Below are 24,567 nucleotides of genomic sequence, written 5' to 3'. Positions count from 1 at the left end.
AATTGCTACTATATTTTACTATAATAAACTGAAAATAGGCCTGTTGACACCTTCTTCTCCTGGTTGATCTGCAACGTTTTCTCTTTTAGGCAGAAAAATACCTTTGTTGCTGTGCAGCTAAACGGTTATCAGCTAATAAATAGAAGACTGAATGTCCTGCAGGACATTACTACATGACAAGTAGTTATACGTAGCGTTCATACCAGTGAATGAATAAAAAATATACATTTACTGGGAAGTTTAAGATTCTTCACTCAAGGAATTCAATTATCTGCTTTCACCAAATTGAATTATTTTCATTCAGAGATGTTCCATGCTGATTCAAATGAAGATGAAGATATTTTAAATTCACAGTATTTGGGATCCTTGACTAAACCCAACTGGTGCTAATCTCTGGTCTGCCTTAACTCCAGCAGATGCTTGGCTACAGTTTGTTTTCCTAATTTTTAAAAACTCCTGCCTGCTTAACAACGCAGGTTGTAAAAATTACTTTCGGAGAGGCTGTGCAGATTTTTTGTTGACCCAATCAGTCTGGCTGTTCCTTACAGTCCAATAGATTTTACTATTTATGTTTGTGTTCAAATTGAAAGAGCTCCTGCTAAAAACAACTTATTCAAATTATTTATCAAGTTACTGTTGAGAATAAATAATTTTGTGTTTTCCTTCTTTCTCTGTTAGCTAGTTGCTAAGCTAAAGCTAAAGGAAATGACATGTTAGAAAATGCAAATGAGAGCTATGCTTAGAGGAAGTGACACACTAGGGAACGCCCTCTTTGGGGCGTAGCTTAGATACAGGCCAACAAAGGAGATCACAAACTTTTCTGGGCCATTTTGTCTGTTACCTCCTAAAGGTGGCGTGAGAAATGGACCAGCTGTATTTTGGTATTAATAAATGGAATTCATGAATTCAACTCACCGACTCTTCTTTAACCTCAGACATGGAGAACGGATGATTCTCCACATTACCAAATGAAATTATAAACGATTCATATTAAAACATACCTACATCTTCCCAGGTTGTCTTTATTCTCACGTCAGTTTTTATCTGCAGACATCACATTCAAAGAGAATACTGCCTGACCTCATCTGACAACCTTTCCACCTACTGAGATCAATTTTATGAAACGTAAGCATTATACAGCCTGGTTGAATCTGTCAAAGCCTACTATAGACACACGCAAAAAGGAAATGTCTTTAACAAATACTCTCTCCACGGAGTTTCTCTGTCTTGTTTTCTACCAAGCAACTGGTGCGAGTCATTGACTCGATGCAGTCTGCTGGGTTTCCTTCGACAGAAAACCTTTAAAACTATTTTGAATAATTGAGCTTAATTTAATGTTTAATGACTAGAGTCAATTGGAATGTATGTGTGACTAAACTAAAATGACTTCTTGTAAAATATGTCTTTTGAAATTATAACATCTACAAAACTAAAATCTTCCCTTTGTTCTTTTTCCCCTCCTTCTCGAATGATGACATTTTGACAGCCAGTTTTTCCATCAATAGGTTTGAAACAAGACAGAAGAAGCTCTTTGTGCTGATTGGAAATGTAATTTTGGGTGTTTTTCCTGAACCATCCGAAGTGACCTTTCCTTGTGTACATTATAATTCTTGTTGTGTGAAGCTCTTTGAAGTGCGGCTGCTAGAAAACTGACAAGTGATTAGAAAGATTTCTTGGTGAAAGAGTAAATAAACGGAAGATTGAAGAAATGTTTGTACATTCCTCTCTCACACATAACACTACATCTATGAATTTTGTCCCAGATTCATATTTTGTTTTTAGCACAGCTGTTTTTGCATGATCAAAGCAAGTTGAAAAGTAAACAAAAAAAAGCAGAACCCAGTCAAAAAAAAAAAAAAAGGTCTTTGAAGAACATGAGGTGCCCAGCAACATGTAAATCAGCTGAGAGGTAATTATGTAGCCCCAATAAATTAATATTTATATAAAATTTGAATATTGAAAATATTTATTTGAAAAGAGAGGATAAACTTTTCAATATATGCAAAATATCTCAGATTTCTTCAAAAAGGTTTAGGTTTGACTTCCATGTAGTTATAGAGGGTAGATGGTAAAAGTTAAGTCTACAAGCAAACCAGAGTTTACTGTGGTAGAGAATGTGTGTCAAACCTAAGGCCCGGGGGCCCAATCAGGCCCACCATAAGTCTTTATATGAGGGCCATATAAATAGGACTTACAAGATTACAGATGGGTGCTTACATATTATCAGTCAAATACAGATCCAATGCAGATACAGTATATTGATAAAAATCAAAGCAATTTGTATCTATATACCACCAAATTACATCAATGTGAAAAGATGTTCAATGTTCAGAAGTACCCAGTGCAGATACAGTTATTTATTCTTATTTAGTTGTAGTTAAGGCTAAAGACACTTTCAGAGTAAGCATACTTCTTTTAGCTTAACTAACAAAAAACTAAAAAATCTGTCAGAATTCCCAAACCAGATATAGGTGCTACTTTTGGTTTATGAAGGGTTCTGGAATATGAAAATATCCATCATGTTGTGGAAAGTACAACAACAGAAAATAGAAGAAGAGTGGAAACACAGCACTGCCTCTCTGTCAATAATTTGAGCAAGAATATTTTCATGATTGCATCACCAGCAGAATCAATACCAGACAGTGAAAAGATACAAAAAATAATAAGACAAAAGGCTTTTATACTGTAATATCTGTCTGGGTGCCAAACACCAGACAAGTGTCACAAACATGGTGGTAGTTAAGGAGGACCTAATGCAGGCGAAGTGAAGCAAAAATAAATCTACTTAATAATAAAAGGTAAACAAAGTTAAAGATTGACAAACCCTAAAAGACACAAGCTGAATATAGTTTAACTAAACAAATATAAAAAACAAAGGTAAACAAATCATCTTCTTTTCTTACCACACACACACACACAAACAAATTTCACAAAAATGTGCAAATATCAGAACTTTTGAAGATACAAGATTGACAAGTAATCTACTATGTGCAATCCCAGAGAGATCAACTTCACGGTGGAACATGTGGAGCTGCAGACTCACCAGAGATGCAGAGGTTGAATCGACACAGTTCATCACACAGCGTGTCCGGACTCTCCAGCTCCCCCGGTCCTCCTCTTCCTCCTTCTCTCCTCTTCTTTCTGGGTGACATCCTCTTCACCATCTTCATTACACGTTCCACTTTATCCATCCTGGACAACTAAGTTTCCCCAAGTACCTCCAGATGTCTTTAGATCCTCGTCTTGTTTCTCTCTCTCTCTTGTCCCTTCTGTTAGCTATAATAATGTCTTGTCTTCTCTAGTTTCTTCTCTTTCCTCTTATGCATTACCTAAATCCCTTCTCTACCTTTTTCCTTGTTCTTCTTTCTCTCCACAGTCCAGCGTTTTAAGTTTTACTTCTTGTTCCACTACAGTGTCTGATTTTACATCCCTCTCATCTAGACATCTTCAGTCTTGATCTTTGTTTACCTTTTCTTCTCTCTGCTTACAGAAAATCTGATGATCGAAATGATGAGAGAAGTGAGATACTGAGAGAAACGAATGAAAAGAGGGAGAGGAAGAGACTGCACATTCACTCACGCACCTCCTTCCCTTTCCCTCGCTCTCTCTGTGTGCACAACAGTACACCTCCCCACTGCATAAGTACCAGCTACCAAAACGCCCTGGCAGAGCTGAGCTTTGTTCAGTCTTTCCCAAAGGGTGTGTGTAGGGGTGTGTGTGTGTGTGTGTGTGTGATATAAATATATATGTAGCTTTTTCTCCGTGAAATATTATCCATTTCACACAGAGATAAAAACATCTCCATTGTCATTTTGGTTATAGATAATTGCCACAAAAACTTTTTGTATCTATCCAACATGTTTTTCTGGAAGCTGTTTTGTTGTTGTGAAAGCCTTTAATTTACCAGAACTGGTTTTAGTTCCCTCATTGTCCCTTCCTGTCCGTGGATCCAAGCACTCATGGAAAATCCACAAAATCCAGTGAAATGAGTGGGATTCTCTGACACGATTCTTCATCTTTTCTGCAGCAACAGATTCTCCTCAACGCCTGCTGACGACTTTCACTTTGAAATGGTAATGGCACCTCAAGCTTTGGGAAGAAAAATCCTAGATTGTAGTTGCAGTTCTGTAGTTTTGGAGCCAAAACAGAGCAGCAAAAATGTTCATCTTTAAACCTATTTTACAAAGTAAGAAAAAAGGAAACATGATCATAAGAAATTGCTTAATATTATAGATTAAGACTCATCTCAATGTTTTTAATAGAGCAGTTATGTGCCAGCTCACTAATACATTTACAAAGAGTTTATTTTTATTATGCCAGTTCTCAGTATGCTGCCCAAATGAAAAAAAATATATTTTAACTAACCACATTTTGGTTCAGTGTAATTATAAACCTTTACAGTTAGTTTATAAAGGATAACTTTTCATTAACTTTCCAACTGTATGTGTAACATTTCACAGTTTGGTTCCCTTCCTGAGACAGACAGACAGAAGGACAGGGACGTCCAGCCAGTAGACAGTTAGAAATGACTCAATTCAAAAATACTTTATTAATCCCAAAGGGAAATTAAAGAAAAGCACCAGATTTAGCTTTTTGGCAACATTGGAAGGAAATAAAAACTCAAAGATGTATAAAGCATTGTTAACCTACAGTATGCACTAATACATAGGAGTAAGGAAAAGTGGCCAGACTAAAGTAGTCTAAGCCTTACAGAGTTCAACAGGGATTATAAGACAAATTTGTGCCTGGTTTAAATAGTTTTAAGCCTCCTGCCGCACTAATGTGATTCAGCCTTTTGTTTCAAAGGAATTGGAAAACAAAATATTACTTCCACATCATCTTCCTATGCATCCAGTTATGCAGCATACATGATTAAGCAAGACTGAGCAAAGGGACATGTCAACCTTTTCCCACAACAAGCTAGAAAATCACACATGCTGCAGCACATCTGCATCTGGTACAGACACAACTCAAACAGTGCAGCAATAATCCAATAATCTTACTTAACCTTAACTGCTATGGTCTGCAGGCATTTCATTGCATGATGTAATTTCCATTTTCTTGACTAATAATTACCTACGGAGCTTTTTATGGCACTCATTCTGCACTGCATTGTCATTTCGAGTCAGTTATGCCTTTAATATTCACAAATACAATGAGACAGTGACGTCAGAAGAAAGGTAATGCATTCTGTCCTCACACAGTCGAATACTATGAATCCCAAACAGTTGATCTCAATATGCATGTGTGCATTAAAAAACATCAAGGGTGACATACTTTAAAGAGATGCATCGAGTTTTCTCACGTTCAGACCAAAACACGGTTAAAAATACACCAGAATACCTGGAAAGATGGGAAAGTGTGCAGGCATCTTAAAGTAAAGGACCATTCCGCATGCTGAATTTATTTTGGGAGCCTGATAGATGGAGCCTTTTTGCAACACTTTGGAATTGGAAAGCTCTTGAACTCAAACAGAAACTTTCCCTAATGGCTGAAAGTTTTGCAATGGTTGAGAAAGATAATTTGTTTCAAAATGTGATCAATTGGACATTTTTAGGAGCAGGTTGTTTTCTCATCTCTTCGTAGCTCCATCTCATTGCCCCCCTGTTTTCTCTCCTTTTGTCCTTCTGTTTTCTCCGTCTCCCTGCCCGTTCTCTTCTCCCGTTTAATCTCTGGTTCATGTCCCTCCATAATAAGCTCACCATTATCTCTGCAGGAAGCAACATGGGCACACAGCACTGTGTAATGTTTTAGCAGGTAGGGATGCAAAGTGAACATTTCAGCTTAGCCGTCTTGCATACAAAATCGCACGTTCTCACACAGAGAGCACCTTGTATTTTGCCGACTCGACCTTTTGCAGCCACATGCAAACACAGTTTGAAACTGAGGATATGAACACAGGAAGCATCGATAGAGATTTAAGATATGCCTTTTAATCACTGACCTGAAATGAGCTGTAGGTGTACTTTGATCCTTTGGTAAAGTTTTAGTGACTGAAAGGTGTGAGACCACAGAAAATGGATTCCTAAGTGTGGGATGTTAAAAGCCATTAAGCCTTCTGTGTGCCATGAGTCAGCTGCCTCTGGAAAACCTTTGAGGATGTAATCAACCAGCAGATTGCTTCATTAATAGAAACCACATTCACTTTGATGTAAATAGAGTTTAGTGCACATATTGAAAACAAAACCTATTCTCAAGGAATGAAATAAGGGTAAAAAACTGAAAGTTTCCTTTGCAGAAGGACTTTGCAACAGAAAAACAAAAAGTCTCATTTACCAAAGTCATTTCATATGGAAATGATTGAATGAGAAAAAACAGGATGTGTGTGAGATTTAATGAGAAAATCTCATGATTTAATGAGATCATGAGATTCTCATTAAATCAGCAGGTTTGTTTTCTATAAAAACAGCTGGTAGGTTTTTTCTGATCTGTTCCTCTGTAAATACTGTTCCTTTGACGTAGCATCAAGGAAATAGACTCTAAATTGCTTCTCCCTAATAATGATATTTTAAAGGTCATAAAATATGAAAGTTTGTTCCATCCACTACTTAGTGCTGTGCTAGTTGAAAAGGTGACACCCCCAGCATCTAAACAACAGCAGGTTGCCGTAACGGTACATTCAGAAGATTCAAGCAGAAAAAAACACCTCAGTCAATAGCAACAAGTAAAAGCTCGTTAAAGAAAACCGAACATAGACCCAACACAAAAGTATAAAAATTTAATTATAATAATGACTTCTTTAGCTATGGACTTTAGTTAAATTATCTCCTCACAGAATAACATAATTAAATCTCATTTAATTTCATTTAGAGGGTGATAAGTTAATGCATTTGCTTTCTGGTAAGAACCATGAAAGAACATAAAGAAATAACGATACTTTCTAAAAGTCTGCACATCAAAGTAATACAAGACTGGTTGATAATGGTGATTTGCAGGAGCTTGAAAGCCCACCTGCTGTTTTTAATCAGAATGAAAATCAGAATGAAAGTGGAAGAAAGGTTGCTGGGGATCAGTGGAGAGCAAGCATTGGAAATACAGAAGCCAATAGGTTCACAGTTTATGAGAAAAAACTCAATAATACATTTAGCTTTTTCAGCACATCTGATCTTTTTTTGGATATTAATTCCCTCCATACAGTCTGTTAATTTCCTCTGCAGTCTACTTTCTACGTCTTCAGTTTGGAATATTTCTGTTATGTTGATGTTTTAATAACCTAAATGTGTTCTTATGAAGCGTTTGTGAGAAAGTTACTTCTTCTAACAGAAAGTCAGTCTCATGATTAGCATGACAGGAAAAATGATCATGTCTTTTATACATAAACTAAATTTGATAAATTCTTAAGAATTAGAGCAAAACTGAACTCAAGCTGTGTGTGAAAAGGAGGTCAGCTTCAGACAAGCAGTGAAAACAGTTAAGATTTCCTTCAGTTCTGTAGCAGTGAGAAAGACAGAAATAGATTCAGTTCAGCTTGTGGCTTCGTCAGCAGATTCCAGTTTCTCCTGACGACTGTCGTGTTTAGGAGTTTGATCAGCCGCAGAAAAGAAACGACTCTTTATATGATATGAGTATACTGTCATCAATAATTACAAAACAGTTCTGACAGCCACAACACACATTTTTCATATTTTCATGCCCTTTATAGCAACAATACATAGTCAAAGTCTGTGAACTTATGTGGTAATTATCAGGATGATGACATGAAGAGCTTTAAGATCTAACTGCCAGTGGAAACATGCAAACTACACGATTCCACAAAGTGCATCCACAGTCGAGGTATTATTGCAAAATCAACATCGACGTCCAGGAGGACCAACTACCTGCAGCTACAGCTTGTGAATTGTCACTACATAAACAAATGAATTCAATTAACAAGTAATCCCAAAGATTTTCCTGCTGGTTCTTCAGAAGGGCATGAAAAAGTTCAGCCTTCCATTCTTCAATAATATGTAGATAAAAATAATAATTTAGATTTCATTATTTTACTTTAATTATCTAAAATGTACATTGCTGAACTGAGGAAAACAATAATAAACAGTACCAAAAAATATTTTATTTTGTTAGCTCTTTATGCTATTTTCAGATGTTTAATCAGAGAAGCGTTACTCGGACAGATGTTCATCTCCCTAATCATGTCGGAACCCTGCAGGTCTGCAGGATGTGCTCTGATACTTTCTTCAAGTCCAAAGTGAATGGACTGTAGAACAGTTACTAATTAGTTTTTGTGCTTAGTGGTAAACAAAGTACGTCGTGAATGCATTACAGAAAATGCTGACTTGTAAACACACTTCGTCATTACTTGGCATTGTGGAAAGTGCATTAAGTTCTCTTGCTGCGTCTGACTCTCCTACAAAAAGCTTCTTCAGTCTTGAGCTGTAAGTGGCTCTTTCAGCGTGTTGCTGTGAGCGCTACGCTTGCCGGCCGTTAATAACAAATATTAGGACCAGGAATTAATTTCTATGACATGGAGGAGATGGGAGTTGTGTTTCACTTGTGCTTTGCTGAGTAGCTGAGCTGTTGTTACAGACAGCTCTTATAACAAAAAATGATTTTAGAGCACAGGGGAGCTGGTGCCACATTCAGTGTGTCAGCTCCATGGTGCTTAATGACCAAGTTAATTCTTCAAACATCATAACTGCAGTAAAAGAACAATGAACTTTTGAAGGTAAACTTCACATATAATTGTTACTACAGAGGCCCATCATTTAACATCTAAAGCCAGAAACTATCTGTGGCTCAGATACTTTTGCAATCCTGGTATTTTGAAAAATTCTCACAAATGGGTTTTGATAAAGGCAAAAATATCCAGTGATGAAGATAAATTCTGTAGAAATTGTAAAAATAAAAACACTTTTCAGATGACAGGTTTGTGCTGAAGGACTCATAACAGGACAAGAAGGAGAGAGACGGAGAACCAACTGAACTAGACATGAACTGGTTAAAAACTTCATTAAGTGGACGTGTGAATTAATTATTACATTTCAGCATGAAATAAATGTTACATGCAAACACATTAGTGCAATATGCAACATACTCACATATCAAAAATGACTCATTGCTTAATCCCTCATTGGTACTTGATTCAAATTAAAGCAAATTAAATGATTATCTTTTAATCTGTAACCTTTTAATAGGCAGTGGTTTTAAAAGCTTACTGCCAGAGATAAATTCCTCCTTTTTCCCACCAATAGCTCCATTTAAGATCCTGAGCTGTTCCATTAAAGATGTTTGGTGTCTAGTAATAGAAAACTGCTCTGGGCTGCTGGTTGAAATTATGCACAACACTGACATCCTTATTCAGTTCTGTTTGTTGGTAAAGAAGTTGCATTTTACTAAAGCTGTCAATAAACATTTATAATGGAGTAAATTTAGAGCTTTCTGATCATATGAATAAATATAGATGAGAAAAAAAATAGATGAGTAGATGGAAAAAAACCTACATTATATCTTTATACCCAGTTTGTTAATTTTATGCCCAAACTTATTTTTATTTGAAAACAAAAACATGTATATAACCAAGTACATCTAAATAATTACAATGATTTAACACAAATAAAGGTAAAGAAATAAAACCCAGTTTCTTAGATGATAATCATCAAAGGGCCAGTTTAGATGGACGTGGATAACAGCCTGTTAATGGTGCACAGCTTGTAATGCTAATGTCTTTTTTTTTACAACTGAGCCTTCAGGTACGTATCCAAAATGTCAAACATTTTGATATGTTTGCAGAAATGCAGCCCACAAACTATACAATTCAATTTATAAAATAATTTACATTAATACAAGTGAAAACTACAACTGGTTACTTATATTTTCTGGCAAAATCCCAGAAATTGAAATAATTAAAAGGATTACATCGTCTACTGAACACCTGTCACAGATCTTTTTTCTGTCGCAGTTTTTCTTTCACTCTAATTAGTATATTAAAGCCTTTGGGTTTAATTTTTCCACACAAAGATATAAATATATTCAGATAATTACCAGGTATTTTCTAATATCTGAAAGAGTAAAGCTTGACATATCAGTAACAAAAAGAGTAAAAATATTATTTTAATCAATGCCAACTAGAATAATCTATCTGGACCATGTGTTTGGGAAACATCTGGGAGTTAAAAGACTAATCAGAATTTATTTAGGAGGGACTATGGGTATCTTCTGATTAACTTTGAATCTGAACATTTCCTGGTTTGATTGTATATTCACTTTGCCTTTGGTGCTCATCACTGGGAGTACGGCACCCAGGGAAGTCAACTTGTCAACACAGAAACAAACTCTTGACCCATTTTTTGGTTTCCCTCTGCAGTGAATTCACTCAACGCTGTGGATCGACAGTCTGAATGATTAAACAGAGGTCGGCCATTTGCCTGCTTAGACAATCCCCATCATCTGTGTTAGCTTGTAACATATTATTGTAAATACAGAAAGGTAGCATGAGAGCAGTTTTATCCGCTGTTAAAGCACAGTTGTGGCTGTAAGAGATAAATTAGGGCATTAAATAGCCAGCAGATTTTGTAGTTGTAAAACCAACTACAGCAGTAAAGGGAATAAAGTGAAGATCATATGCTGACGGTTACAGTTTTGAAATCCTAGGGCTTAAATAATGTTTAAGCTATTCATCAGAAAGTAAAAAGGGTTTTTTAATACCAGTGAAGGAAAATATAAACTCCTCTCTATTGCTCAGAGCTGTAAGTTAACAGGCTGGCAACTGAATGTAGCACAGCCAATTAAAAAAAAAGGTCAGTATAATCTAGGTTTAAAAGTCTTGGTGTTATGGATTATGCATGGAAAATAACAGTTCCAGGTCATAACAAGTGCTTTGTCTACATTAATGAAGGTATTGTTCTGGTGTGTAATATTAACATAATCTTACAAAACTATCCACAGTCTAACTCAGATCACAGAGTTAATCTGGTTTCTAAAACGGAGCCAGAAGTCCAGCTTTCCCTCAGAGTCCGAGTTTTTACCCTGACTCTGAAAAAGAGGCAAAAACTGGACCGACAGACGGAAGTCAAACCATTTCACATTTTGTATCCAACAATCTACAGTGAAAGCACTTTTTTTCATATGAAATAACTTTGCATTTCAGATTTCAGCTCTACTGGTCTGTAGACGGTGATCAACCCAAATGATGAGTAAACTTGAAATGGGCTGCCGAATGCCAGCTTGTCCACTTCAGTCCTTGTGATCCAAACTACTTATATCTTATTTTAACTTGTAAAATGACAACATTACATAAGAACAAACAAAGCCATGTGGCTGTATTGTATCTAAATCTTGTTTCCTCCCTCTCTTGTCCATCATTCTCTTCACTGTATTTTGTTTTCCGCCTTCATGTTGCAGGATGATTGAAGTCTGTGGAGTGTGGTGGCGTCAGAGTTCTCACTCATATTGTTTTTCATAGTTGATTAAATTGACAGGGTAGCATGCCTCTGTGATTATTAACACCCAGGTTAAAAAACATTACATTTTCTGAAGCCCATTTCTACATGTGATATCATCCGTGGAGTTAATTAATGACAGTCGTATTCTATTAATGAACATCTTGACATGAATGTGACTGTGCTGCTTTCAAAGGAGGCAGTTCGCGCTGCGCTCCACCTTTGACTGAATTAAGTCTTATGCCTTAGTGAGCAAAAGGAAACGTCTCAAGTTCTCGATGGCCGGAGTCCTGCAGCTTTAACACGTTTCAAATTCAACATTCCTGATTCCAGTGTGCAGAACAGGGACGGATCTAAAGGTTTCAGGACACAGAACTTTAGAACTGGTGTGTAAGATCTCTGATCAAGTTGGGTCACAAGCACTATTCATGAAAAATCACTTGTACTCAAACACACTGAAGACCCAGAATCCTCTGCAACTAAAACCCAACCTCAGCAATACAAACAATATCAGATGCAGCCAGATTAGGACTCAACAAAATCAGAGATAAAAGCAAACAAAAGGCATCTTTAGGTTTACACAGCAACAGGAGAGGTTAAGAGAAGGAAACAAATCCAAAACACATAATGACAACCAGTTGCTGTTATCCTCTTTTTGTCTTTTAAGGACAACAAAGACTCTATGATTGCATTGGGAAGTAAATTCATTCTCTCTTCTCTCCTTCTTTGAGTACACAAATTAAATAATTTCCTCATAGGGAGCTGCATTAAAAAATTGATGTTTTCTGAGAATATTGCACCTAACTCCAAGACAGTATAAATAGATAGTTCTAGGGGGAAAAGTTTAGAGTTTTGTTGAGGCCATAAAATCACAATGGAGGTTGAAAGGCAACTACAAAGTCGAGATGTAGCTCAGGCAGTTAATCTCATGTCTTCACAACAGCCTGGACAGGAGAGGATAGGATGAGGAACTGATGGATGACCAGGACGGTCAAAGTCCTGGACAGGAGCCCTGATAAAACAGTGCCAGCGCTGAGGTCGGTACTGCAGAACCGTGCAGGACAAAGGCAGGAAGGAAGTTTTCAACAAAACCATCGAGCTCTGCTCTTCCTTTTTTTAGGTATTGAACAAATGATTAAAGATACATTGGGAAATTATACATTTGATTTAAAGAATAATTTCCTTTCCACTGTAATAACTCATAAATATGCATCAGTCACTTTTCTTAAGCAATTTCTGACTCAGACTGAAGATGTCAGCACATATTTAGAGTTCCAGCCATGTTCAAAAATCAAGTATATTTTCTTTCTCCTCTTTGTCAGTCAAGCTTTGAAACTTGTACTGAGAGTCTGTGAGGTTGATGGAGCAGAGAAGCACAGAGTGAAGATAAAATGAAGTAAAAATCAGAGATAAGATTCCGAGTGAACCGGCAGGATAACGCTCCCGTTCACAACACTTCAGCTTGATTTACTCTGACCCTGTATAAACAGTCTTAAATGACAAAGATAATTTATAATAATATTAAAATTACAAAATGACTGAACCCAAAGAGCTGAAAGTAGTGATTATGCACATTAGAGTGGAGGAAAGTGCCTGTTGTAGAAAATGTTGTGTTTGTCAGATATTAAAAATAAATCGGTAAATTACAGAGATTGCTGTTTAGCATTTATTGAGAGACCAGTAAGTGCAGGAGTTATTGTTCCACCTGGAAGGCTGCAAGAAATTTCTGTAGCAAATTGTTTATTCCTTTTTACTTTTGCTTTTATTTTTCCTTCAATAATTAGAGATGAACTGAACAATAAGAGCAACACTGAACCAAAAGCAAACTAAACTTTCATTTGGTGGAATAAAAAGCTGCTGCTTAAATGAATATGTTCCCTCATATTTAGTCTAAAGTGTGGACCGTCACTCTCTGCATGTGCAGATTCAGAGCTGCACATATTTCTCTGAATGTGAAGATTCCCACTGCCACCGTCCCTGCAGGATTTCTCCCCTGCAGCCTCACTCTGTATGTGATCCACGCATCAGACAGTTGTGTCCATGTTGAAGTCTCATGTTTTCATATAAAACACCTTTTTACTTTGAAGTTTTTGTTTCTGAACTTTCTGTAGAAAAAGTAGGACTAAATTTAATTCACTAACTGTTCAGAGTTAAAAGAATGCTCACTGAAAATCTCAACCTTCAATGTAACAAAATAGTGATTGTTACAAATAATTATTTTACTTTTTGTTGCTTTCTCTTATCTTGAATTTATTTATTCTTCAGTCTTTTCAGAGCAGAGCATTTTGTGATTTTGGTGCCACTCTTAAGCTTTGGGTTGGATCTCGTTAAGGGGACACTAAGTATTTTGGATTCGTAGGATTTCCTAAGCATAATGTTTAAACGCCTGTTCATTTTAAAATTTTAGGTAATTTAACCTAAAATTGATATGAAACCATCTACTGGCCCACCTGTATGGGCACAAAGGACAAAATCTTTTATTGTAGAAAATCTTTTTTTCTCTTCCACATACTCTAACACTCACATACGCTGCAGATTGCATGTATTAGGAATATTGATTAATAGCAAGTTTTTGGAATATTTTGGCGACATTCAGTGATTTTCTGGTAAATGTAAGTAGCACATAAATATGAGGGAAAGAATATGTTAAAAAAATATATAGCTATTCTCTGATTTCTTTTTGTCTCCCAGTGGATTCACCTGGTTGCTTTGATCTTGATGGAGAATTCAATTTCAGACTGAGGTGAATCTGTTAGAGTCCACAGCTCTCCAGGAAATAGTCAGTCTAACCGTGTGTGTGTGTGCGACAAAAAGACAGAAAATATTTAAAACTTAGAGAACATCATTCTTAGACTGAGACCCAACATCATGTTTCCATCAACCCCGTGTCAAGTTTGTTAGGTTTTGGGTTTTCTTTTAAAAAGTCAGCATTGCACTTACACAATTCGATTATTAAAAAAAATGTTTAGTTAAAATGTATCGAAGCACAATCTCTTGCTTGAATATATGAATATTTTGTTGACTTTGCACTGCAGCTCTAATACTCACATGGTAACATGCAAGAAAACTCTGTCAGCAGAAAAAAGCTCATCTCCAGGAAAATTACCTACTATAACTTTACTACAGCCTCACACACAAACTCCCTGAGTGACGTTTTGGATTCACGTGTGTTCTTGCTTTCCGGAGAAGTTAAATGGGTCATGAGAGGAGGAGAGTGGTGTGTGCAGCAGAGATAATGTTGAGCTGTCTGTCACACACTGCGACACTCCTCAGCTCTCACACATGCACGAACATGAACACACAGAGTACTCAAAGTTTCACCTCCTAAATGCAAAATGCCAAATGAGACAAGCTCAATTTAGAAACATGACACACATTAGAGTATACGTGAAAACAGTGTGATGTGTTTGAGTGTAAGTGGAGAAAAGCATGTCTGGCCCAACAAACAACATGTATGCCACTATTTTTAAAAGCTTATTTTGAATCAGCAGTTGTGGTAGAATTACTTTTTCAACCAACTATGACATCCAACCCATCATCCTTCACCGTTTGTGTTGACTCAACCTTTATTTTAATGATGTCCAAAATCTAGAAAGACTTTCTAGCATGTTTCTTAAATTGATCCACACAAACATGTGTGACTGCAATAGAAACCATTATTGGGCTGCGTTCACACAGCAGGTAAATTTGAGCCAAAACCAAGGCTTTATATGCAACTTATATCTGACTGTTTCATGGCAGTCTAAATGGCCCTAGCATAGGTATGTGATGGTTTTAAAGTGTCACCAAACACTGCATTTTATGCTGCATTTTATCCAACTTTTACATCAATGACATGAGTCATGCATCATAATTCTGCACCAGAAGAACCAGATGCGGTAAATTTGGATATAGACGATGAACAAAGCAAGCAGTGATGTCTTTCTTTTTCTTTTTTTACACCACCTCTAACTAGCAAAAAACCCCAAAAACTCTGCATGATTTGGAAGTTTAAGGAGAATGCTTAGATTGAAATAGTTTCAATCTATTTGAAAGTATAATTGCATGAAACACAACAGAATTGCCCTTTATGTATTTATTATATGAATAAAGTATGTAAAATAACTCTTTTAAAATAATTTTTCAATTAAACAGCATTGTCTACTATAATACTGACTGCAAACTCCACATTCATATTAAACAAGTTTGACAGCCATTATTCCGGTTACTTGTAAAAAAAATATTACTTTGCCATTTTCCATTGTCCAGATTGGACTTTTCATTGATAAATAGGTTGTATTCCAACAAAAAATAAAAAATACTCAGTTTGTGGTAGCAGAATGTCAGCTTTATAATGTGGATGAATGAAAACAGCAAACAGTTTTTGTTTTCGCCAAAATCACAGTTGTTTCAAACCGCTCAGCGTCCCATGCTGGCAGATCTGCAGGATTTAGTCATTATAGTACTTAGCTTCATCAGATTGGAAGGTCTCTCTTCAATAAACAAAGTGCCAAAAACTGCACTGTGTGGAAAAAAATATTTTCATTTTGTTTTCATTTGGCTTCGGCAAAACAGATTTTATCTACTGGAACACAATTGATCGGATTGGTTGAGGACATAATAAAACTGCTTATCCAGTCACTTGAAGTTGGTTATAGAGTAAACTTTAGAACTGTTCTCCTCAGCCCGGTAGACAAACATGGATCAAACCTGTCAGCACATCCATTCTACTCCAGCACAGTAAAACGTCTGCCATGTTAGAGTCAAAGGTCAGCCACAAAACCTTTGGAATGCAAAATAAATTTAAAAGTCAGGGGATAATGATTATCTCAACACATTTGTGAATTTCAAGGTATTTTTATCTGTGCATAGCATATGTGTGAGGGGTTGGATTGATGAAAATACAGTAAAATATGAGGGGAGATCATTTTGGCAAGCTGGACAACAATCCCCATTCTTCACCAGCTTCACAGGTTTTCCTGCCAGAATCATTAGCTGGATTGGACAGTAGCATCGTATCAGTTTCAGAAACATTTGCATTCAGGCCTCCTTTCAGTTGCCTCTCTACTCTCTACTCCCTCTTTCCCTGAGATACTCTGCAAAACACGTTTTCTCAGTTTACGTCTACTGTGTAAGTTTTTGGTGACAAAAGATGAAATTGTTTATAAAATTTAGAGGTTTCTATGTGTGTACTAGATTTTTTTAAAAACTATGACACAGAGTACCCGTCTTATTTGTTTACAACAATACCTGTGAAAAGTTAGTTTATTTACCACTTGTCCCTTAAATATTTTTTGGATTTATTCCATCTTTCTTATAGTTGGTCATAATGATTTATTTTAAACACTGCTGTTATAATGTTGTCGGGTTTGGATAGCATTATGTTGCAGTCTACTTCCATGCAGGTTTTATTTAAAGCTAACACTTCGAAACCATTTTTTACTCACCATTGTTCGTCCCTTTAGATGCAGCAGCCTGAGCAGGTGTATGGGCGGAGCCAGCCCAGCACTTCCTGTCTAAATGTCTGATGTCACTGATTGCATCACTGGGTTTTACCAAATGAAGGGTTTTCCTTTTTGTATTGTATTTTCTTTTCTTTTAACATAACCTGTTGAATTTTCTGCAATATATATATTTTTTAGTTTCCAGATCACTCTGTTAGTTAGAAGAGTTTGAAAATGAGATTAGATTAATAATCTTATTATCTCACTTCTGTTCCTTTGTTTGGATTTTGTTGTTTGGTTTGACCTGTTTTATCGCGGTCTAATGACGTGCAGGTGTGTCAGAAACTAAAGATGCTAAATAATAAAATTCACCAGAAGAAGCTGCAACTGGCTTTTCTTGTCACATTTTTTTGATCTCACAATACCACTAAATAAATATTCCTAAGCATAATAGTCCTGCATATATTCTGCATATATTCTAAAATCTGTAAAAAAACATATAAAAGTGATATTACTGCAGCCTGAGAAGTGAAATCATTTAGTGAATGGAGATTGACTGCAAAAAGTGCCCCCACCCCCCCACGCATGCATACCAGGAAAGGTACTAAATAGGATAGATAAATGAGTTCTCACACACACTTAAATAAAATCTCTCTAAGTCATTTTGTTTATCAGACATGCAGGCAACTCAGCACAAAATATGTTGCTGAGGTGCCTGCATGTCCAATAAAAATGATCACTTTCTTTTTAAAAAACATCGTGACGTTGATTAACAGAACACTAAAAACAATCAGTTAAAATGTCTACAAAAATTTGTGTCAACATTTTTTTTACCACAGCTTTTTAGGCAACACTTATATCAACATGTTATTGACTTAGAAAAGGAGTTTGGAAGCTAACATCAGTCTTCTGATTTAAATGTCAGTTCTGAAATTGGCAAAGTCGTTGTAGCACAAGGCATTTTAACAAAATGTTTGTCTGCATTTTTGAGATTACCAAAAATGTCACAATAGCTAATATCCATTTAACATGCAAAGCTAAAACTAAGGAAATTTGATTTCATTTCAAGGTGCCAAATTGTGGTTCAGCAGCAGAGCTGGAACCCACACTGAACGACAAGCAAAGATGTTCCCACATCGTTCCCTGTGGCCGTGTCACAGGTCAGAGTGTGTGTCTGTATGATAGCAGCTGAATGCTGCCTGAGGAAATGGGGATCTCTGCTAGGCTTGCAGGAGGTGACAGGCTTTCTAATTAACTCCATGCTGGGTTGTTGCATTGGCTAATTAACACAATGACCTAAGGACTTAAAGAGCTCCTGTCTTCTACACATTAGAGGGTTTAGTGCCTGTGTTTGGGGCATATTAAAGGGCATTTGGGTAAAAAGCTAGTCATTTAAAAGTGCAAATAATAGATAAAGTACAATGAAAGTGCCAGGTCAATAAATTGGATCCAAAGAAAAGCAAGTGTTTAAATGTATATCTTTTATTGCCTTTAGGGCTGAGACAGCAACTGTTCCTGAGAAACAAAGCAGAGAAAAACAGTTTCCATTTTCAACGGAAATCTCAGAAAACCAAAACAGAAAAGAAACAGTAGCATTAAGGTGCAGATGAATATGTTTTCAACCATTACAACTTAAACATATATGGTATATGAAGCATGATGTTGAGTAATTTTGTCTTGTTAAAGGTCGGATTGATTGTGCAGAACAGAGGAAACATGATGATTGGTAAGAAGGGAGATCCTGAATTCAGTTGTTGCAGTGAAGGAGATCCAGTGAGAATAAAGAAAGTGTTACACACATTTGTGTTTCTGTACTCAGAACTTGAGCAGCCGAATTCTGGACATGCTGCAGTAGTTGGAGATTTTTGGTAGGCTTCCCAATGAAGAAGACATTAAAGCAGTCAAGTCTGGAGAAACCTGATGAGGAAAGAGAAATGTTATGTTCAGAGAAGGAAATGAATGAATGATGTTTGGGTAAAGTAAGAGAGTAAGAGGTGTTGGTGAGTTCAGCATTGTTCTGGAGGCAACTGAAACATATCTCAGGATCAACTATTTCAAATGCAACAGTGGGTTAAGCATGTGGAGAGGAGGGTAAGTATCTGTTATCACACAGAGATCATCATCTCACCACTGCTGCCTGTGCTTTGACAGAACCAGAACCAGGTGGGAATTTCTATTAAAAGTTATGGTATTAAAGATGGCTATCACCATGAGCAGGATCTACTGGTGATTTCAAACAGGTGATGTGAAATGGGCCTGTAGTTTCTTGAGAATCCATTTAATCAGTATGACTGATTACATGAAGTGTGACAATAACAATACTAATTGTCCTAAACCACCACTCAGTATCCACCTGTTTTCCACATCCTGTAGTGTGAACTTTTTTTTTTTTTTTGCCAGCACTGAGCAGCTCTGGCTCTCATCGCTCCACCTCTCCCTCTCATTCATCTTGGCTCTCCTATCAGCTTTGAGGAACCTCCAGCTGACTCTGTGATCAACTCGCCCCCATGCGGTGATGCCCTTAATAAGATGTGCTCGTCTCTTCCCGTCCCGTGGAGATGATGATCACACACACGTCGGGTACTTGGCTCAACTCACTTCCCTGGGGAGTCCCATCACACACACTCATGCACAAATATGGATAATACAAGAATCTGCTCACATTCACCACTGCCTGCCAGTCTTCCCTTTAATGATTGAGCTTGCTTTAAGTTTTTGGATAGGATGCATTAAGTGAAGTGAAATACATTCATCCATTATCTGAATTTGCTTGTCCTTGCAGGATCTCCAGGGAGGCTGGTGCCTATCTCCTGCAGTCATGGGCCGAGAGGCGGGGGAAACACCGGCCAGGCCAGCGGTCCTTCTCACTGAAATACAGTGGAGGGGATTTTTGCACAAACAGCAAGTTAGGTCACATATGGACAATATCTAGGTAGACTCCTCTACCTTCTTACTGCGGTGCTACAGGCATCTGTAGGAATACACCACTCAGTCATAAACAACCAATCAGAGCCAGGAGGAAGGTCTTAGTGCTGTCAAACAGGCTCATATATATATACATTCTCCCAGCCCCCCAATCACCCATCTTAATTTTATATTTCTAATAAATTTGCAAAACACACAAAAGATGGAATATTTGTGCGAATGATTTTATTAAAAGGATTAATTTATTACAATTTTGAATAAGACTGTGAAATGTGGAAAGAGTGAGGCACTGTGAATACTTACGAGATGTGCTGTATAGTTTAAAGCTGCAGTACATGCACAAGTTAAAGGTTTAATGATGGATGTTGTACGACAGCAATCTTATGGCACACGGCCAACCAAAGGGGGATTAACAACCATTTCAAGCATTACAAGGTGACGTGTGCTGATGTGTGTCAAACTTCCAGCCACTGAGGTTCCACCAGTGAAAACTGACTGGTGAACAGAAAATTGTTCCTTTTGTGCTGATGCTGAAAAAACCCGAGTAACACGTTTTGTCTACAATGTGAAACAGTGCAGAAAATAATAAGAGCTAAAATCTTGCTTGAAGAGGCAGAGAATTGTCAAAAGTGGTGGGTAAGCAGACACAAGCTTATAAAAGCAGCTGTCAGAGTGTCCGTGTGTCCTGTCTGCAGAGTAAGCAACATCCTAAACAGTCACTAAACACACAACCGGGTTCTGGTGTCAAACAGGGGAGTTGGCAGCTAAACTCATCAGCTGCGTTTCCATTAACCATATAAGGAAATAAACTATTTCTAAAAAACCCACGTTTACCGATAAACGTTTTTGTGCTTGAATCAGGTAAGTCTTCAGCTATATTGAAATATAGGAATTTTGCAAACTGTAATGGAAATACTTTTTTCTCATCACATGATCAACAGCTGGAGGTCACTACTGGCAAAAACCACTTTACTTGAAGCCTTGTAATTTAGTGCATTATGTGAATCTCATTAACAGGGATTGTTGTTGCCTCTGCAGTTTCTGTTTTGCTTTTTGCTAATGCAGAACACATGACTCTACTTTTCTATCAACACACCTGTCCTGTTGAGTATTTACACATTTGTTGTTTGTCATATTTTAAAACTGTTTTTCTTTAGATATTGTTCTTATTTGAGTCCTGGTTTTACTTAGATTATGCCAAACAATCTTTTTTTTCTTCTTCTTCTTATTATTAGGTTTTTGTGTTAAATTTCAGCAGTAAACTCCTGCCTTTCAGCCTGGATTTAAGTCTTTTGTTCATACGTCTGTGACAACATGGGAGTTTGCAGGCAGGCTTACCCGTATCTTAGCAGCTACACAATCAATTAATGTTAATTAGAGGAGAGTCAACAAGCACTGATTTTGATCAGATAGATTCCACATCACCCTCTTTTACAAAGTCTTGATTATATGATAAAGATGTAGAACAAAATACCATTTAGAATAAGGTGAGTAATATTTAACAAAGCAGAAATAAATTCAAAAATAAGGACACATTCATTTGTGTCTTTTGCTTATTTTCTTCTTTTATCCATAACTCCTCTCTGACATATTTCATTCTTATAATAAATCATCTTTGATTTGGCTCAAAAACTGTCATTTTTCATGTCTGTTGAAAACAATTTTGCTCTTTTGGTCTGTGATGCTCCTCTCCACCGTCCCTCTGCATCACTTTTGTTCACTTTCCTCATTGCTCTATTGCTTAGTTGCATGCTATGTGATGGTATTGCCCTCTTGTGGAGATGTAAATATACTCCTACACCGAAACTGGTGTCGTTTTTAAAACATTTACTACAATAGTAATGCTGGTATGGCATTTTGCTGAAATTCTTATACATTTAAGTAAGCCAACCAAATAAATAATCTTAGCACAAACAAACATGTCCTGTTACAATGACATGGTCACCAGTCACAAGCTTCAAACCTTTAAATGGTAAGTAACTGGACTGAACTCTAGAATTACTCATAATCTCCCTCTAAAATAAAAAACTCTCTGGATTTGGACATCTAGAAAGATTTGACTAGGTCAAATCATCCAAAATATTAGCAGTAGTGAAAGCCTATCCCAAATAAAATATACAAATAATGAAGGTAATGTGTTTATGTTTTTTTGAATTTTACTGATAGACAAAGAGAATGAGGCAATATAAAGCAAGCAGACTCAGACAGAGAGCCTGGCAGCCTTTCCTCGCTCTGCAGAGACCAATATCCACAGCTGTTGACTGCAGGTCCACTGACGACACAGAGTGTAAAACAGATACAAACACACATTCAAAAAGCTGCTGTTATAACAGACAAACTGATAAAAACTGGAAACTAATCAATGCTGCTTTCACATTTCAGTAAGTAGATGAAACAAAAACAAGCCAATTCAGACACAGTTCCAACTAATTGGCATTTTTGACACGAATAGGAAAATTTGTCACCAGATCACTTGTGTGATATTCCTCTTTTTGTAAAATCTCATGATGACTACCATCATTTTACACAATAAAACTGGTAGCTAAAATCCTAACTTATGTTGGTGGAGTCTCTTAGGGTCACTGCTGCTGCAGCAGGAGATACAGCTTTGGCAGAACGAGGAAAATCAATCGTCATATTTTCATAAATATCACTTGCAGTAGCTTTTTGATTTTCTTTTTCAAACTTTTTATCTCTGGTATAGTTTTTGTTTCCTTGTCCTTTTTATTTTAATGGACAAACCACAAACTGTGGCCATGGTTGTATTTTCTGCAAAGAATCATAAAATGAACAAATTTTGTGATTTCTGATGAGAGCTGAAGACAGTAAAACATGAGACTGGTTATAAAGAGGCCCAACTATTTACAACTCATCTCAAATTTGCCTTATTCTGCCAGATCTGTGTGATTGTTATCTTATTATCTGACCTTTTCTTTCAGCTGAAAGTCTAATAGTCAGGACTATCTGTTATTTATGACTACACATTTATCTTCAACAGTGAAAGTCTGACATTCAGGCTGTAATTTACAGGTCTACATTTAAACTCATGTTTTGCTATATAGAAGTAGTTTATTTGGTGTAAACAGGTATTTAGACCATTTACAGAATGTTTAAAAGTCCTTATAATACCATGGATGTTTCTGTAACAGAATGGTGGGGAAAAGACTTTTCAAGCTAATAATGATAATAGAAATGTCAACAACATATTAAGCAAGTAAAAATCCTCCTGATCATAAAAGAGGACAGATGGTAATTAGATACAGTCCTTGAAACTGTTCATATTATTAATCAACAGATTAATGTTCCTTCAGGATTCATACCAGATGACCATCAGAGGTCATTTAAATATCCACCTGTCCTGTTTTAAGGTCACTCTTCTCCACAAACTTCTCATCCCCTTCCTGTGTCATTTTAGCCCAATTGTAAAATAATGCATCATACTAAAACAAATGGCTGTTTTTATGTTGATTTATTCCTGTTATACCCTGAGGATGGAGTTTAGCCTCTTCTGTCTCTCTCACACATACTCACACACACCTCATTAGTCTGCAGAGAGGCTTTTAGTACACAGGAAAGTTTCCACTCCATTACCCAGCGTCATTATTACAGGTACTTTGACTATAAAACAGAATATGTATATCCTTTCCACCTGATAGCTGGAACAGGTGCGAACGTTGGAAAATATGAACAGGAACAGCAGTGAAAAGTCTGTCTGCTAGTGTGAAACATCAAGGGGATTATCTCATAAATCTCACAAATCTCCCATTACTCACAGCATCTCTCCGCATACAGCCTCTGATTAAACACGGATATTTAGGAACAAATCTTTAGTAGGAGAAATGAAGATTGTTATGGATATATTTAGCATGGTTATAAGAAAGCAAACTGAACAAGGATAATATATCCTGTAATCTGCTCCTGCATGAACAACATTATGAATAAGCATTCAATAGTACGACCAGATAAAGCTGCTGGTTTCTCAGAGTCTTCTGAGATATTATTAGTTCACATCTGCCATATAAAAATAGAGTTCAAAAGGCAAAATGATAAGACCAAAATAATGCATTGCATCAGTTCCTCACAGATCCAATATCTGCCCAGGCCAAAGTAATAATGTGTGAAAATATATATGTACATGTAGAAGTTGCGAGGACTGTGAGGTCAGTTTGGCAGAAGACTTCAGGGAATACTGTGGATGAACAGTTCTCACTTTTTAAAGGAACTCTGTGCTGAACTATGCTGCTTTTTACATGATGAACTTTCAGTGATTGTGACTTCATTTGACAGTTTTCTGTTTGGGAGATAATATCGCTACATTGCACTTTCCAGAGGGAAAAAGTTTGTAATTTATTCAAAAAAGTATTGGACAGTAAAATGTAACTACTTAACCGAGTTTCTTTTTGCACCCAGGTCTTGTAGTTCCTGGACTGGTGATCGAGTAGAGTTTGGGATTCACCAATTGGATATCAATATCTGCATCAATCCCGATATTAAAATAATTTCTAGATCAGGTATTGATGACAATGTGCCCAATCCAGAAGCGTAAATGTATTCAATCCAACTCTATACTTTGTGCTCTGAGCAACTTCAGGCTTTATTATTTATTTTAGTATTTGGCAGCAATATTATGCTTTTATTGTGTTTTTCCTCAATCTTGTGGGAAGATATAGAAAAATAACAAGGGGACAAGAGGACAGGACTTTTTAATTTCCTCTGGCTGATAAAAGAACATTTTGACTTTATAGAAAATATAATAATTAAAATGTTTTGTAGCTTCCCAGTCATAAAAACTCATTTTCTCATGCCAGTTACTCAGATATCTAATGTATTTTATTTCTGTTTTT

The 24,567-nt window shown here is 36.6% G+C and overlaps 1 protein-coding gene across 3 annotated transcripts in view; it reads right to left on the bottom strand.

The window, feature by feature from the left end:
- The window catches only part of grip2b (glutamate receptor interacting protein 2b), a 190,596-nt gene that overhangs the window by 106,097 nt on the left and 59,932 nt on the right, over positions 1–24,567 (bottom strand). The window contains exon 1 of one of the 3 annotated variants that reach the window (XM_028003657.1): positions 3,044–3,610. The exons of 1 other annotated variant lie outside the window; for it this stretch is intronic. In XM_028003657.1, the coding sequence (XP_027859458.1) occupies positions 3,044–3,191 (148 nt within the window). In that variant the 5' untranslated portion in view covers positions 3,192–3,610. Of the gene's footprint in view, positions 1–3,043; positions 3,611–24,567 lie in introns of those variants that run through there. One more of the 3 variants, XM_028003656.1, reaches the window with a different exon arrangement.

This window comes from Xiphophorus couchianus, chromosome 20 (genome assembly GCF_001444195.1).
Source record: "Xiphophorus couchianus chromosome 20, X_couchianus-1.0, whole genome shotgun sequence".
NCBI lineage: Eukaryota > Metazoa > Chordata > Actinopteri > Cyprinodontiformes > Poeciliidae > Xiphophorus > Xiphophorus couchianus.
The sequence above is the reverse complement of the archived record's forward strand: the minus strand, read 5'-3'. Positions and strand labels throughout refer to the sequence as shown.